We start from the raw sequence: 15331 nt of genomic DNA on the forward strand, positions 1-15331 counted from the left end.
GGAGACCATAATCTAATTAGGGCTGGGTATCATTCAGTATTTTTTACGATACCAATACTGGTACTACACTTTAATACCAGTCCCTGAACATTTTCTTCGTTACCAATTTTATAACGTCCATTCTAGGTCAGAATATACTGAGTGCACCTTCAGCACTTAAGCTGACACTTCTCCTCTTTGTCCTCAGGTGATAAATGAGTCAGAAGGCCTTAGACCCAGCTCTTAGTCAATTTTCAGCATTAATTACTGAAGCTTGTTGAAGATTGAAGTATATTGTTGCAGCAGTTGATTGTGGTTAGTTGGCAACATTATTCTACATTATCAAAAAAAAACTGCACCTAATGGCAGCACCTGCAGCCAAATTACTTGTAGCACTTTGTCGCACTAACTAGGTTTTCCTTCTGTCTAAAATCTTGCTTGTGTTGTACGTTGCTTTGGACAAAAGCATCTGCTAAATTGTAGAACTGTAAATGAACTTTCTAATGATTGTTTTTTATTACTTCAAAATAATCATCCACCTTTATTTGGGGGTTTGTCACAGCGATCCTATGTCAAAGATCGTGTCCCATGTCCCCATGCCTGTACCCGTGCTGAAGCCCACCTCTCTGAAGTGTGCCAAAGCAGAGAAGTGAACCGTGCTCAAGCATGGCACACTTGCGGTCACATTGACCAAAGGAACTGGACTTTAGGGGTTGAAGCAAGCCAAAGCACGGTATGGACTGCCAGTATGACCGAGTCTTAAACCTCATCAAGTGTCTATCTGGCTCAATTTGAAGTTGTAGACCCTTTTGTAGAGCCTTTTGAAGATTCTTATTTTTTCAAGTAGACTTTAATGAAAAAAATAAGACATTAACATTATGATCAGCATGAACCCTGATTGTCTGATTTTCTCTGAGCTTCCCTCATCATGAGGCTGAGCTCCTACATATTGTATTTAAGTGTCTTTACCCTGAGCCACCTGTGGGCCTGCTCCTTGCTCTGTACTGCCAGCACCAGCGCGTCTCCATTGGGTAAAGTAAAGCGGAGCTCATGGTGCTTCCTCTTGCTGTCTTTAGGTGCATACACCACGGTGCACTGAGGCAGCAGCAGGTCCACGTAGGGACACGTGTCCTTGGAACTCTTGTAGCACTGCAGGTAAAGGACATGTGTGAATCAACCCTGAATGCACGGTTTCCTGCTCTCCTGAAGAATCGTACAGCTCCTCACCTGGAGTCTGTTCTCTCGTATGACAGTCAGCTGCTTCGCCCATTGGCCGAAGCGTTTCTTGCGCAGCAGGAAGGCGCAGATGCGACAGTCTCTGGCAGGAGGCATGGAGCTCTCATCAGAGGGCCACTGATGAGTCAGTCGAACACCCGGGCTCCTCTCCTCCTCATCCTCCTCGTAGGACTCGTAGGAGCTGCTCAGAGCATCTGAGTCATTGTCTGTGGAAGAAATCACGGAGTAGATATATTTACAGTTCTACAGTTTAATTTAGCAGATGCAGACGGAAACAAAAGAGTGTCCTATTTTGTAAGTTTGCTGAACTAAACTCACAGGAGTTTTTGCGATGTGAGTTGATGCAGGTAGTCGGGTAGTTGTTTTCAGCATCTTCATATCCATCCTCGATGGAGTTTGGAGGGCTCTGCCTCACTGCAGAGACAGAGGAACGTCCTAATTAGTCACACAGGATGTTCGAACATACACTTTGTAATTATGTTTGGTAGCATGCTGCATCCCTGTGTTTATAGACTTTAATGCTCACTGCTGGCTTCGTTTTTTTCTTTTGCACCACAGTGGCAGTAAGGGCACAGAGTTCAGCACAGCGGGAAGATGCTGACCTCGAGTGATGATGTACTCAGGCATCTTGCCAGGGCTGAGTGGCACTGCCTCCTCGTAGTACTCTTCAGGGGGAGGTGTTGTGGGCAGAGGTGGGGGAGAGTCAGCTGAGTGTGGGGCTTGGGAGTCTGTGCAGCTCTCCTTAAAACAGACACACAAACACAACGATCAGATTTCCTCCATAAACATGAAGGATGTTAATACACAGTCTGCGAACTACATCATCAAAGAGACACAGAAATAAAACTTAAAACAACATCCATTAATTAGACACATGGGCTCCGGGCGGGCCCTGAAATCTTCTCTCTTCCAACAGCCTGCGGAGTGATGAGCATGTGTGCACGGGAAAATCCCAGCATGGAACATAATCTCTGTTTTCTTTGCCTTTTTTTCCTGAAAGAGGCACAATACTCCTCCGGAAAGTTGGAAATAAAGTGCTGAAATGACGGACTGCATTCTCAAAAAGATGGATGCATACAACAACAAACTGTGTTAACCCACTTTCAGGATTTAAAGCCCTATATTCATACATAGAATAGAATAGAATAGAATAGAAAATACTTTATTTATCCCCGAGGAGAAATTCAGGAGTCACTGCAGCATTTAAGAAAACAAAAGTAAGAAAGAGTATAGAAAGTGCAAAAATGTCCATAAGAAATTAGATGACGACATCCCGTCCACCACTCGTCCACCACTCTCCAGTCCAGCCAGCCTCCACCTCCACAGGGTCCAGGACTGAGCCTCCCCAGCAGTCTGTTCAGTCTCTGTCTCCTGGATCCTGTCTGCTCACAGCAGGCGAAGCTCCTCCGATGTGTCGCGGCGTCCAATGTCAGCTCCGCCAGCCACGTCCGTGAACAGCACGATGCCGCTGGATTAGCACAGCTAGCTCATCCATCCCCCGGGGCTAGATCCCACGTTCCCAACAACGATGGATGGAAGGACAGGTCCACGTCGTCACCTCCCAGCTCACATCCGAGAACCAGCACGTCGTCCTCACCTCCTCCTCAGCTCCAGGGAAATCATCAAGCCCTACACCAGTTAGCATTGACATGCTACAGGCTGCTAAGAGCTAATTTTGCATGTAAACAATGCAGCCATGGTTACATGTAGGATCTCCAGACAAACACAGGAGAAAAGTAGTAAAAAAATACCGCCGAAGCCACAAAAAGTTTGGTGTCCTTGACCGACAATGAACCATACAAAGTAATGATCTACTCCAAATACAAAGATTACGAAAAAGAGACGAAAAAATTACAAGAAACGGACAAAGACGAGAGAGCTGCTGCAACAGGCTGCTGCAACAGGCTGCTGCAACAGGCAGCTACTTGGGTAGCGCCTAGCAACCGTTTAACTACTAACGTTTAACTTTACTAACATAGGTGATATGACTGTACATAAATGTATATAGAGAACTTACCTGTTTTAAAGTGTCCATTTGTAGACTTTGGTCTTCTTTGAGATCATCTGTAACATCCTTTAGATCCCCTATCTCGCAATCTGCATGAGACAACACATTAAGACAATGTTGAGGTCATATATCAATAAATTCCCATGTTATGACTCCAGACTGTAAAAGAAATGGACGTCATCTTGCTCGGCACTAAGTGAGGTCGCCACAAAAACTGCTTCCCCTGGTGGCTGGCTGCAGTATAGGTCAAAAAATCTGTCTCTCCAGTCATTCCAGATGGGCTGTGGTCAAACTTTTAAAAAATGAATACTCCTCGTAGAAATGTTTCTCACGTCTGGTTGTTGCGGTGATTTGAAGATATCATTTGGCTGCCTTGTATTAAAGCTCTCTTTTCTTCTGAAAAGTTTCATTGTCAGTAGTTATAAGAGGTTTAAAACAAGGTTTTACCTCACATTTAATGAAGATTGACAGCTGCTATTCTAGTGTATGTTTTTAAGGGACTGAAAAATATGTTGGGAGGTAGAGTCAAGAAGTGATTAGACTCTTGATAGAAAAAAAAAATGTTTTTTTTGTCACCCAGCTCCACTCAGATTCTCCCAGAATCCCTCACAGTCTCTACTGCGCAGACTCTGGCTCCAAACTGCTTTAATGGCAGCGCCTGAGACAGGGTAATTTTGGCTTCAAAATCATACAATGGTAAATGGCGGAGCCACGCTGTCCACTCTATAGACAGCTTATGGTAATGACTCAATAAAGGAGTCCAATCTCACCAAATGTTTCAAAGAGAGACTCCACAAAGCTGGTGCCGTTCCTGTACACTGATGAGTTCATGTAGATGTAGTCCGTTCCTGTTACTAGAAGAGAAGCAAACAGCCACATGGAAAAGTCATAATTTTGCCTTGAAAAATAAAACCTTTTTTGGATTTTCATGATATATTCTGAGTCTGTCTCACTGACCTGATGGCTGAATCTGCTGCAGGAGATTCCACACACAGGTCTTCTTCTCCTGCGTGGAGGAGCTGAGGTTCTCCTGGTCCAGCATCTTTAGCAGTGCGCCAAGCTCACTCACCAACACCTCCATTGCTGCACAGAAGGGGGGCAAAGGTCAGTGGGGCACTGGCTCAGTGTATCAGCCAAAAAGGGCGAAGGTCAGACTGACACGTCCAAACAAACCCAGAGGTGAATGTCAGAGAGGCTCTTTCTGTGTCTTTCTTTCGTTTTCTGTCACTTTGCCTCACAGTTTGTGTACATCAACCTGCTGCCTTATCACACAGCTGCACTCCCCCAGTTCTCTCCTGTTAACCAGCCAGACTAAACAACAACAAAACAGCTGCAGAGAAAGGAAACAGGTTTGCTAACTGCTCATTTACCCTGAAGAAAGTGGAAAAATAACTTAAACAGAAGAACTGAACCTGCGGCACAGACGGGAAAAAAATAAGTTTTCTTTCTGCAGCGGTTCTGACACGTTGCTGGCTCACACACCCAAATATCAATCAGCTGTCACTCTCAGCGCTGGGAAAGGTGAATTAAGAAGCCTGTAAAGATGTTGGCAGAAATATGAGACTCTGACAAGAACAATCGAAGGACCACTTAACAGAGGCCAGAAGAGGCCAAATCCAGCAGCTCTCAGAGGGACCTGATCTTTATCTTACAGTCGGGAGGTTTCAGTCCTGGAATCACAAAAGCCAGAGCTGGCTGAGACAGGTCGACCTCCTTCAATCCACACTTTTCACATGGCTGTCTAACACTGCGAGGCTTATAGGGATACAAGCTTCACATCAGATGTTGATCTGGGAGGTGGGACTGCTCCACTCCCTGTTTTCAGAACAGAAATTAAATAAACCGTCTCGATCCTGCAGCTGCTGGACCCTCAGAGCACAGGTCCACAACCTGCTGCTGTGTTTGGACTCCACAGTTACGGACAGAAACTCTTTTCACCAACCCTCTGTTATTTCATGAAGCTTTTGTTTTGATTCTTTCTGTCTGTGTTGTTGAATCCGTAACAGGACATCTCTTTCTCAATCTTCCTCAAATCCACAGAAATCCCTGACAACTGGCTGAGTCACTGCTGGCACACTTACCCCCCCGTCTCACACCACCACTCCCCACTCCCACATCTCTCTTTCTCTCCACACATGCTCTGCTTTCACAGTCCAGCCACATTAGACCTGCTGAACCATGCATCTTACTGGAGGTCAGCCACGGGACAGGGGAGAAGTCTTTGTTCTGAGGGCGGTCAGGTGGCAACAAGACCTGTTGCTAAACAAACATAAAGACTTGCCCACATGAGCCAAATGTTCAAAACTGCTTGCATAATGTATTTTCTCACCAAGGCCTGGTCAGAAAGAGGCAAACATGTTGTGTTTCTGAGTTTGATGGGCATGTTTACTGTTGGATGTATCACTCTGACACAAAAATCTTGTGCTGACAAGCAGAAAATCTTGATGATCTGGAAGATGTATCTTTTTTTTTTCTTTCAGGGAAGTGTGCTCTACATTTCAGACTGCTCCCACTCCTTAAAGACAGACATACTTTCCTGAGGTGGGTCTTCCTATGGGCTTAACAATGCCCAGCCAAAGCTGCAGTAAAGAGCAACAAAAGCTCCAGTAGGTGTATATTTGCCTGAGTCTGTCTAACAACTCTGTCTTCTTTACTATAGCAGTTTCCGTCCATTGTAACAAAAGCACGCTCAGAGAAGCGGGCATGAGGAATTTATTCGTGGAAGACTTGGAATGTGTCCTCATTAAGACCCGATTCACCCCGAGGGGAAATGAGGAAAAAGAGGCCGTGGATGGAGAGGAAGCTCGTGAGAGGGAAGTGTTGGCCCGGTGAGAGCTGCGTCTCTGCCAGAGGCTCCAGCTGTTTAGATCCTGGCTCGAGCTTACTGCTGGGCTTCCCCTAATCGAGGGGAAGATAGAACTTTATCCGCAGCATGAGTCATTCACAGAGCAAAGAGAAACTGAAATTTAAACCAGTCAACATTAAATCAAATATAACACAGAAATCAAGGCGTTACTTTTGGGGAGTAGGCGTCAAAACACCCGTAAACTATCACAATATTTCACTTGGAACGGCTTTCTAAAGATCTGATTATCCAATCTGACGATTACAGCGTTATTTAACTCGTGCCAAAATGAGCAAAGAGGAATTACTCCACAGCATTTGGCGTGTGAGGCACATAAGACCACCCTAAAGTCCTCGGTCATGCCCTCATAATCAACACCACACTGCACACACTTCCAAAGCAGCACATGATCTTTTAAATCTCTGCCCCAACAGTTAACCTGTGCATGTTAGTGTGAGTGTGAAGTCGCTTTGATGTCTTTAAAAGCCTGATTAAGCTGTTTTTTGTGGCTTGGCACCTGAGGAAAACTGCACAGAAGCTTGTACAAAGTGAAAATGCTGTGTCAAAACATGTAAGATAAGGAAGAAATTGAAACAGTTGATGTTAATCTGCGATAAAAGTCTTTGGACTGAATCTGTAATCTAAAAACATCTTGATATATATCATCATTTATGTGCAGGCAGTGCCTGCAAGAATGTGCAAAACACTCAAACTTTTCCCTCCTCACACCACTCTGACAATTGCTGTTAAACACAGGACACATTCCTCACCTTGTTAACAGTGCTGGACTCTGTGTGTGTTTGTGTGTGTTTGTGTGGATTGTGTAGTGAGGCAATGAGAGCAGTTTGTTCAACAGTGCAGACTCAGACTTTTCAAAGAGGCTTGCATTAGCAGACTGTGTGAGGGAAAGGGGGAAGCAGGGGTGGATGAATAATGTCAGCGAGTTGAGCACCTGTGCTAACATGTCCACCAAACCCTGATATGATGAATAATGTGACCTCAGCTGGGTGCACGGGTTTTTTCTTACCCTCTCCGTCTCTCACATTAACTCTTGTGTCGCAAGCCACAGAATTATGCATGTGTTTCACAATATTGTTGCAGGCAGGCGTTCCAACTAATCACGCAAGAATCACATCCCACAAAGAGTCTCTGGAGGCTCCAAAATAACAATGTTTCACGAGTGAGCCTGGGTGGCAACAATGTGGCTTTCTCAACAATTCAGCAGATCTCAGCGAACAGCAATGATGCTGTGTGTGTGTGTGTAGTAAACATCAGGCGTGTAACTCTGAGTCTCCTTACAGTCTCTGTGCCTTTAGGAAGTGTCCATAAACATTAGAAATCCTTGCATCCTCCCTAATCTTGGAAACACACTTTCTTGTTACTTGTCTTTTCATCTCTTACCTTCTACAGCAGTGGATGAGAGTCCGACCATTTTCCGACGTTGAGAAGACAAACAGGTTCATTCATAAAGCATCAGAAAGTGAAGAGGCTCGCTCCCCGTGTGCCTGGTCTTGTGAAGTCTTTGTCGTGGAGGTAAGCTGAAGTCTGCCTCCTGCTGCACTCACACTGCCCTCACCTCTCCTCTCCTCCCTCTGATCTGTTATCTGCCTACACCTCCCTCCCTCCCTCACTAACTCCATTCCCCTCCTCTCCTTTCTTGCAGAGGGGGGTTTAGTGGTGCTCTGTTTGTGTGTGTGCTCTATTGCAGCCCCCTCCGCTGTAATCCCAGGGATCGTATAGCACCTGGGAAAGGCTTGCTGTGTAAACACACACATGTCGACTAATAGCTTACTCACATTCTTTATTCTTCACATTCTTTCCCTCAACACATTATTAACCTTTAACTAGATCCACATAGGGGCTGCCGTACACAAGATGCCAGTGAACCCACTGACACCCATGACACAGTAAGTTATTGTACCTTCACCTCAAACTGGAGCATCTGTATCACTTTTACTGACACTGTAAGTCCAAAGCCATGTTCAAACACTTTTTTGCTTTGATTGATTCCTATCAAATTAAAAATGTGACAGATAAAGTAGGGATTAGGAAAAGGCTGCGGAGCAGAGGCAAAGGCAAGTTGAGACTTTTCAGAGTTACACGTGGATGACTTGTTGCCTCAGGGGGGCTCATGGGCTCTGACACGATGCAACACGCTGCCTTCAATCACACAGACACTCACACTGCAAAACAAACCCTCAAACCCCCACAGAACAATAGACACATCTACAAACACCACAATGCTGCAACTCAAATGCTCATACAAATTAAATGTAGGCTGTAACCGTATATATCAGCTGTAGAATTTAAACACAGTCAGCTGTGGGGCAGTCTGTCACACAAGACTCTACAGGTCCTATAAAGATCCTATAACGGAGTACAGGGTATACAAGATCAGTTTAACCTCTTTGAACCTGTTTTGAATTAAATACACTTTAGCCATATGAAACATTTCTTTACTTTCTTCTTTCAAGCATTGCTAAAAAACAACAGGAACGATTTTTTGGGGGCTGCAACAAAGAATTGATAAAACCAATACAAATGGAATAGTAAAAGTGTCGACAATGTTTTTCCATAATTGATGCACTGTGCTGTGCCCTCACTGTATTAAGCCGAGTTCCCACCAAGCAGACCAGTTCGGTTCAGTACAGTTTGGCACAGTTTGGTACAGTTAAGCCTCATCCTGTTTGTGTTACCACAGCAAACTGTGCCCATTTGTGGTAGGCTGCGTAAGCCGGATGCCGCAGCTGTTGAACAATGGCGTGACGCCGTAGCAGCGGGACACAGTTAACCCCACTAATAAATCCAATGAAGAAGAAAAACCCGACACATTAAACAAAGATTTGATACAAAGAGCAATCAAGCTTTGTTTCAGAGAAGTCTGTGAGCCGTAACGAGAAATACAGCCACTGTTGGGGTAAGTGACAATTCTTTCAACCAATCAACGGTCTGTAGTGTGTTGCTCCACCTTCCGAAATCGGATCGGTTCAGTCTGACACCCACACGGAGGGGTCCCAAAAAGTGGGATGGCTCGTCTCGGTTATTTGGGGATCTGTCCAGGGATGAGTCAGTGGAAAAGCCACAAAATGCGCGCCGTACTGAGACAAACCGAAACTGGTCTGCTTGGTGGAAACGCAGCTTTAGTTTGTCTTCAGTTTATTTATCTTCTTCTTTTGGTCAGATTACTTAGCGGTTCACAACTAGCTGTAGGTGCATTACCGCCACCTACTTAACTGGAGTGTAGATTACCTGGGCTGCGGGGCTGTATACGTCACATATGAACAGATCAGCGTGGCAGAGGAGAAGCCGAGCTGACAGGCGAGGGAAACGAGTAAAAACGCGAACAATGGCAGAGCCGGAAAAGCCGTTCATCTGAAAAACTCCAGAGTTTGAGAGTATTTCACACTGAGTAAAAGCACACAGCGTGTTAACTGCAATGTTTGCAAAAATGAGCTCGCATGGCACAGCAGTACAACTGCAGTGATCCAGCACTTAAAACACAAACATGTTGGGCTCATCGATGACGAGCCGGGGAGCCCAAAAGCAAGGTGAGGAGCTACAAAATCCCACATACACTCCTTTTATATGTTGTGAAATACATGGTTTGTATTTTAGGACTCGTTTTGTCTTTTTATTAAACCGTCACCCCGTTTGAAAACCACGAGGAGTTCATTAAACCAATGTTAGCATATTAGCATTAGCTGCTACAGATAGTGGTAGGGCAGAGGGGGTTTACTGTTTGACCTGCAGGTGAAAGGATTGAGAACACAGTTTTATTTATTTGCTTTTCTGAACCACTAAGTTCTTAATCTGATGACATAATATATTTTCTGTTATTTTGCCCATACTGTTGATCCCTTAAATGACAATACATTCTTGTCATTTGTTATACTTTATAAATTTTGCATCTGGTCAGTTTAAACACTGTTCAAATATGTTGTTTCTTTGTATATATCATTAAGAAAGCAATAGTAACCAATTAAAATAACAACGATTGTTTGGTTTTGCAAATTTTACCATTACGCATTCTCACCCTTTTTCCCCCTGATTCATGGATTGTTTACTAAAATAATCGTTAGCTGCAGCCCTAAATTTTGCTTCTTTGTTGTTTGAGCCCTCTCTTATAATAAAACTAGATGGATGGAGTAGATATAGAAAGATCCTTTTTGAGTTAGGATTTCATCGCAGTGCTTCAAATATGCTCCACAATCACTTTGCCTTTGTATTGAGAGTTGATCCCCAAAGGGGAGTGATATTATTCCCTAGTGTTTGAGTTCAATAACATTACAGCAAAAGCAGAAGCAGAACAAAGCAGCAGCTTTCATTCTAAAAATATGAGCCAGCTATTGCTCCCTCACAGATTCAATAAAAGTGTTTGTAAATGGTCCTGGTATGAATAGCTCTTATCTCCAGGGGGCACAGACTATACAGGTGAGAATTTACTCATAATTTGTTTTTAGGTAATTCAGCTTAAGGGTTTTGCTCATGTAAAGGAATGGCCGACTTGACTGACAGGTGGTCACCCTGTAGCTGTCTGCAAAGATGCTAAAGGCCTGCCTCTTTACTGCATCCAATGACAGGCTCCAAAAGTCCTTATCAGAAACAAATGGGTGGCATCACAGAGACCTATTTGGCCAAATCAAGACCACATTTAAAGGAAACATTGATACAGGGAGACCTTGACACCCGATTGTGATGCACCTGTTTGTGAAACACCTTCAAAGAATAGAGCTTCGAGCACACGTTTTCATTGGATGATGGAGCTATGAAATAATAGATGCGCTCAATGTCAGTGCAGAAAACTCAGAAAAGTATTACCTCAATATATTAGCAACATGTTTTCCTGCCAGCCTCCAAACAGAGAGTCCACTGGGCCTTGATTTGATTTTTTCCCCAACTAAACCAAAATTCTTACTGGCTGTGACAAATATCACAGACACACCCTTCTAAGCTTGGTAATGGTTTTTGAAACCACTCCTCACTGTGACTAAATGTGACCCCTGACCCCCTCTGGGAAGCCGTAAACTCACACAGGACTGTTGATGCCCGAGAAGGGTCAGGCAGGCACTCTGAGTATTACAAGACCGGATACAAAAGCTCTCCTGTAAAACAGACTCACTCAGGCTAAAACTTGAAGGACTTCTAGTTGGAAAACAAATATTAACACCGGAGACGACTGACCACAATAGTCGACACAAAACAAAGTCAAACCACAGAGCGGTAACTCCTGTTGGACAAAGCTGCTGAGCAAAACTCAAACGAGTGTACCATCTGTGTCTCCACAAGAGATCAGGATCTAATGAAAACTGCTGGGTTTTTCTTGGAAGTGGCCCCTTCCTTATTGTCTTTGGACATGTTGGATACACAGCCATCACCCACCCTGATCCAACATGAAAGAGCACTGCAGGTTAAAGACTTTGAGGTGTCCAGAAGACATAGTGTGGGAGATTGTCTTTGTCTCGTAACAAAGACCAGACTAACAACATAATTCAGGAACTTATGAGAGGAAAAGAAAAGCAGTTTTTTGTGCCTGTGTGAAAAGGCAAAATCTTATCTCATGCTAAGTGAGTCACTGGAGAGGTTTGTCAGTTGAGAGACACCAGGGTTTGAATGTTATCTTCATGCCATGAGAGGGTTATCTAAATACCACCATGCAGCTCAGTCTTCAAAGCTGAGACGTGCATGTTTGAAGAAAATCGCTGATTCATAATATTTTAGAGGCAGATAAAAACATCTGAAGCCACATCTGTATTTCTGGATGGATCACAGGGATGTGTGTAACCAAAGCACGCTAACAAAGTGAGGTAAACCCCATGACCAGATGTGTTTGGGGTTTTTTAATTGTATCGAGAGCTGTGCCAACAATGACTTCTCTCACCAGCCAGTGTGCCCTATCATGATGAAATCTCCTCCCACTCGACTCCTCAGATTCCAGGCATTTCCTAAGTCTGACGGCTCTCCTCTCCCCAGTACAAGACATGCCTGGGCAGTCACATCTCTACAGTCCATGATAAGTGAACCAAAACATTACTGGTTTACAGGGGAAATGATACAAATGAGTGTGATGACTGCAACCATGACCTGGCTGTTAAATATTATCACCCACTGTAAGGTCTGTGTAGTCATCTTTAAGGAACTTTCCCAAAGTTTCAGTGTATCATATCTTATTTAATTGGCCAACAGGGCAAATTTCGCACTTGACCTCATTTTGTTTTGAAGCAGTTCTCCACAGAACTCTTTGGCAGCTACAAAAGCCTGCAGTCTTCTCTGTTTTCCAAATCTCACAACAGCAGTTTAACTGGCACCAAATGCTTTTTTCCTCTCCTGTTATTTTACAGTGGGTAGCAAAAAGTTTTCACTTTTGGCCATTGTGTGACTGCATTGAAATCCATTTTTAAGCTGTGATAGTAGATTGCATGAACTGAATAATTTCTTAACAATCAATGAGTATTCAATTATTCAAAAATCATGGCTCACACCCAGATTTAATGAATTCAAGCCCTGATCTTCTCATGAACTTGTCACTCAAATACAGAGAGCCTACAAAGACAGATGATCCACAATGGACCAAGTGATCTCTGTTGGAAGGTGCTGCAAATGCGTTCATGCTAATTCAAAGACACATGCAAAAGACTACAATTAAACACTTGGAAAAAAGAAAGAAAATGTGCTGCAAAAGCCAAGGTGACTGAGTTAACAGAAAACAAGCTGCAAATACAAGCAATCAAAACAAAGATAGATAGAAGTCTTAGGTGTTTCAGATGTTGCATTTGTTTTGGACTTGTGCCTTAAGTTTTGAACTTACATTGTTTGAGCATCTTAAAGAAGATCATTTAGGGTCTTTGCAGATCATCTGCCCTTCTCAGCACAGCTCAATACCTTCTGGTGTCAAGTGATTGGGTGGCTGGGGCATGCAAAGGGAGCAGGAGGAGACTTTTATTGTGGTGACTTTGCCTGTGTTAAAAAACACAACACTGACAATCAAGTTTAAGTCCCTGTGAAGGGTTTTAAAGTGATCTTGAAAAAGTATCACCTCAAGATATATGCCTGATTGTAACCCACAATTTAAATTGGAATAATTAGCATCAAAATACTTTGTTTCTAAATGCATCCTGAAGACAACACCACGCCAGCTAACAGCAAGGTTTGTTTTTTTCTTGAAGAAAAAAAATCCTTTGAGTAATTTTGTAGTAGTGGTGGACACAGGAGCTGGACTGTCAAAAATAAAAAGGACAGAAGAGCACAAGAAGATAAACAGCAGAGCGGTAGAGCACAAGCTAACAGCTAACACAGGGGTTAAACTGTTTTTGCTAATGTTCATTTCAACCCCCATGCAGCAGTTATTCTGAAGTAGTCTGTTCAAACTTGAGAGTCTATCAATAAAATGAAGAGTGAGGTTATGTTAACTCTGCTTTGTGAGGTTGGAGTTGGTAGATGAGCACTGGTACAACATAGCTTGTATTTACTAACCTTACACGTATGTTACAGACTGGTCTCAGAGCACAAAGCTGTGAGGTTACAAAACTAAGTAGTGTTAAAAAGATCTACTCCCTATTCATTTGCTTTAAAAGAAATGCAGGCCTTTGTAAGAGTCACATTTTCGTGACAGTGGGTCCTGGACCCTTGGACTGGCAGGAAATCAGGACAATGTCAGAGTGAAAAATTTGGCAGATAATGTCAACACATGTTGCCCATCCAGAAAAAGTCAGGTGTCACTTTTATGCAGGTGTGAACGGAGCTTTAGTAGTTAAAAGGTAATCTGTATGGGTCATATCTCCAGACACACTGCTACAACTACTTGTAAAAATTATTCTGAATCTGCTCTATCTGAATCTGTAAGGGAAACAACTGCTGGCCATCAGGCTTGTGATAACAACATTTAACGCCTCTGATGCATTAGCAGCTTATTTCCACTGCCCAAAAGAATCAGTTTAAGTAGGTTACTACTCCTGATTCTAAGTTATTATTACTGGCTCTTTGCCTGTCAAACACACAGGAAGGACATTAACGTTAATTTCCTTTATTCATTTGACTGTCTGGGAAATTTTATGAGATTCCCTGGAGATGCAATGAAATTAAAGATCATTGGAAAATGCAGCCGAAAACTACCCTGGGAACACAACTGATCTGTGTTTTATTTGCTCTGGAGGATGCGTCTGTTTCTGCTCACTTACAGGGAGATTTCCATCTGACCTAATTCAGACAAACACAAACCATTTAGCTGATATTAGGCTTTTCTGACACATGGATTAAGCTATGTTGGCATTTTAAATTAACAAGATGGCTTGTAATGCCCCAGTGTGTCAGTACTGATGGGACTGGGCAGCGTCATTGTGGGGAGTGGGGGCAACAGGGAAGGAGCCCAAATTGCAAAACACCAACAAGAAGACAGCAAAAAAGCTCATGGTAACCAGTATAAACAGGCAACAGGCAGAAGCTGGAAAAGGTGAGAGGCAGCTGAGCCTTCACGAAACAGTAGATCACTTAAGATTCAAATGCTACTAAATCATGCTACGCCTGTGTAGAAATACATAGTTTTTCATTTGGAGGAAGCTATTTAGCTAGCCTTGTAAGCTACATTAGCTTTTGTGGCTTTGATTGGTTGTAACCAAATGGTTCCATACTAATGTAGTCAGTCTGTGGTGGTGACTTTACCCCAACAGATCCAGCTGCTGGGAAAATGGCCATCATACATCAAGAGATGAGGGTGAAAACTATCAAAGCACACAGTCAAAGAGCATGCTGGCCCTGATAAGCCTGCAGCTGAAGACCCTCAGAGGCTGATTTTCATCTTATTCTGCTCACTGCCAACAAAACACTCTTCCTGCCCTACATTTGTTAATGGGCTCACAAACTGTATAGGGATGCCCCACATGCCCCCTACGGAGATGGACTTCCTCCCACCACTGATGACATCACTTATCACCTCCGGCCTTCTGTTTCCTCTTCCTGTCAGCTGACCCTCTCCTGCTTTTACTGTACTGTCTCTGGTGACCCTAATCTCAATTCACTGTCAAGATCCTATGCAAGATAGCATTCAGTGTGCCCACTTCTGTGACTGTTTCAAGGGCGTGACAACATAACAGAGCTCCTAATTATGGAATAATAGCAAAGCTTTATTTAGCTGCTGCAGGTGTCCCCCTGAGACCTTCGTTCTCATGGCTTTGACATGTGCATGAATTAAGTAGGTGGACATTTTAAACACATACAATAATCAGAATAACAATGAATACACACAGTTAACAGGCTGAAGTGTAGCAGCA

The 15331-nt window shown here is 43.5% G+C and overlaps 1 protein-coding gene across 2 annotated transcripts in view; it reads right to left on the reverse strand.

Annotated features, from left to right (window-relative positions):
- afap1l1a (actin filament associated protein 1-like 1a) overlaps positions 1-15331 on the reverse strand; it is a 33355-nt gene that overhangs the window by 8289 nt on the left and 9735 nt on the right. Inside the window, exons 1-8 of one of the 2 annotated variants that reach the window (XM_074674103.1) lie at positions 7470-7644; positions 4181-4306; positions 3994-4077; positions 3233-3312; positions 1818-1956; positions 1534-1629; positions 1207-1421; positions 949-1128 (exon numbers count right to left, since the gene is read on the reverse strand). In XM_074674103.1, the coding sequence (XP_074530204.1) occupies positions 949-1128; positions 1207-1421; positions 1534-1629; positions 1818-1956; positions 3233-3312; positions 3994-4077; positions 4181-4306; positions 7470-7500 (951 nt within the window). In that variant the 5' untranslated portion in view covers positions 7501-7644. Of the gene's footprint in view, positions 1-948; positions 1129-1206; positions 1422-1533; positions 1630-1817; positions 1957-3232; positions 3313-3993; positions 4078-4180; positions 4307-7469; positions 7645-15331 lie in introns of those variants that run through there. The other variant, XM_074674104.1, reaches the window with a different exon arrangement.

Source organism: Halichoeres trimaculatus, unplaced genomic scaffold, assembly GCF_033239565.1.
Source record: "Halichoeres trimaculatus isolate MK-OKI-2021-1 unplaced genomic scaffold, fHalTri1.1 fHalTri1_scaffold_7, whole genome shotgun sequence".
Taxonomy (NCBI): Eukaryota; Metazoa; Chordata; class Actinopteri; order Labriformes; family Labridae; genus Halichoeres; species Halichoeres trimaculatus.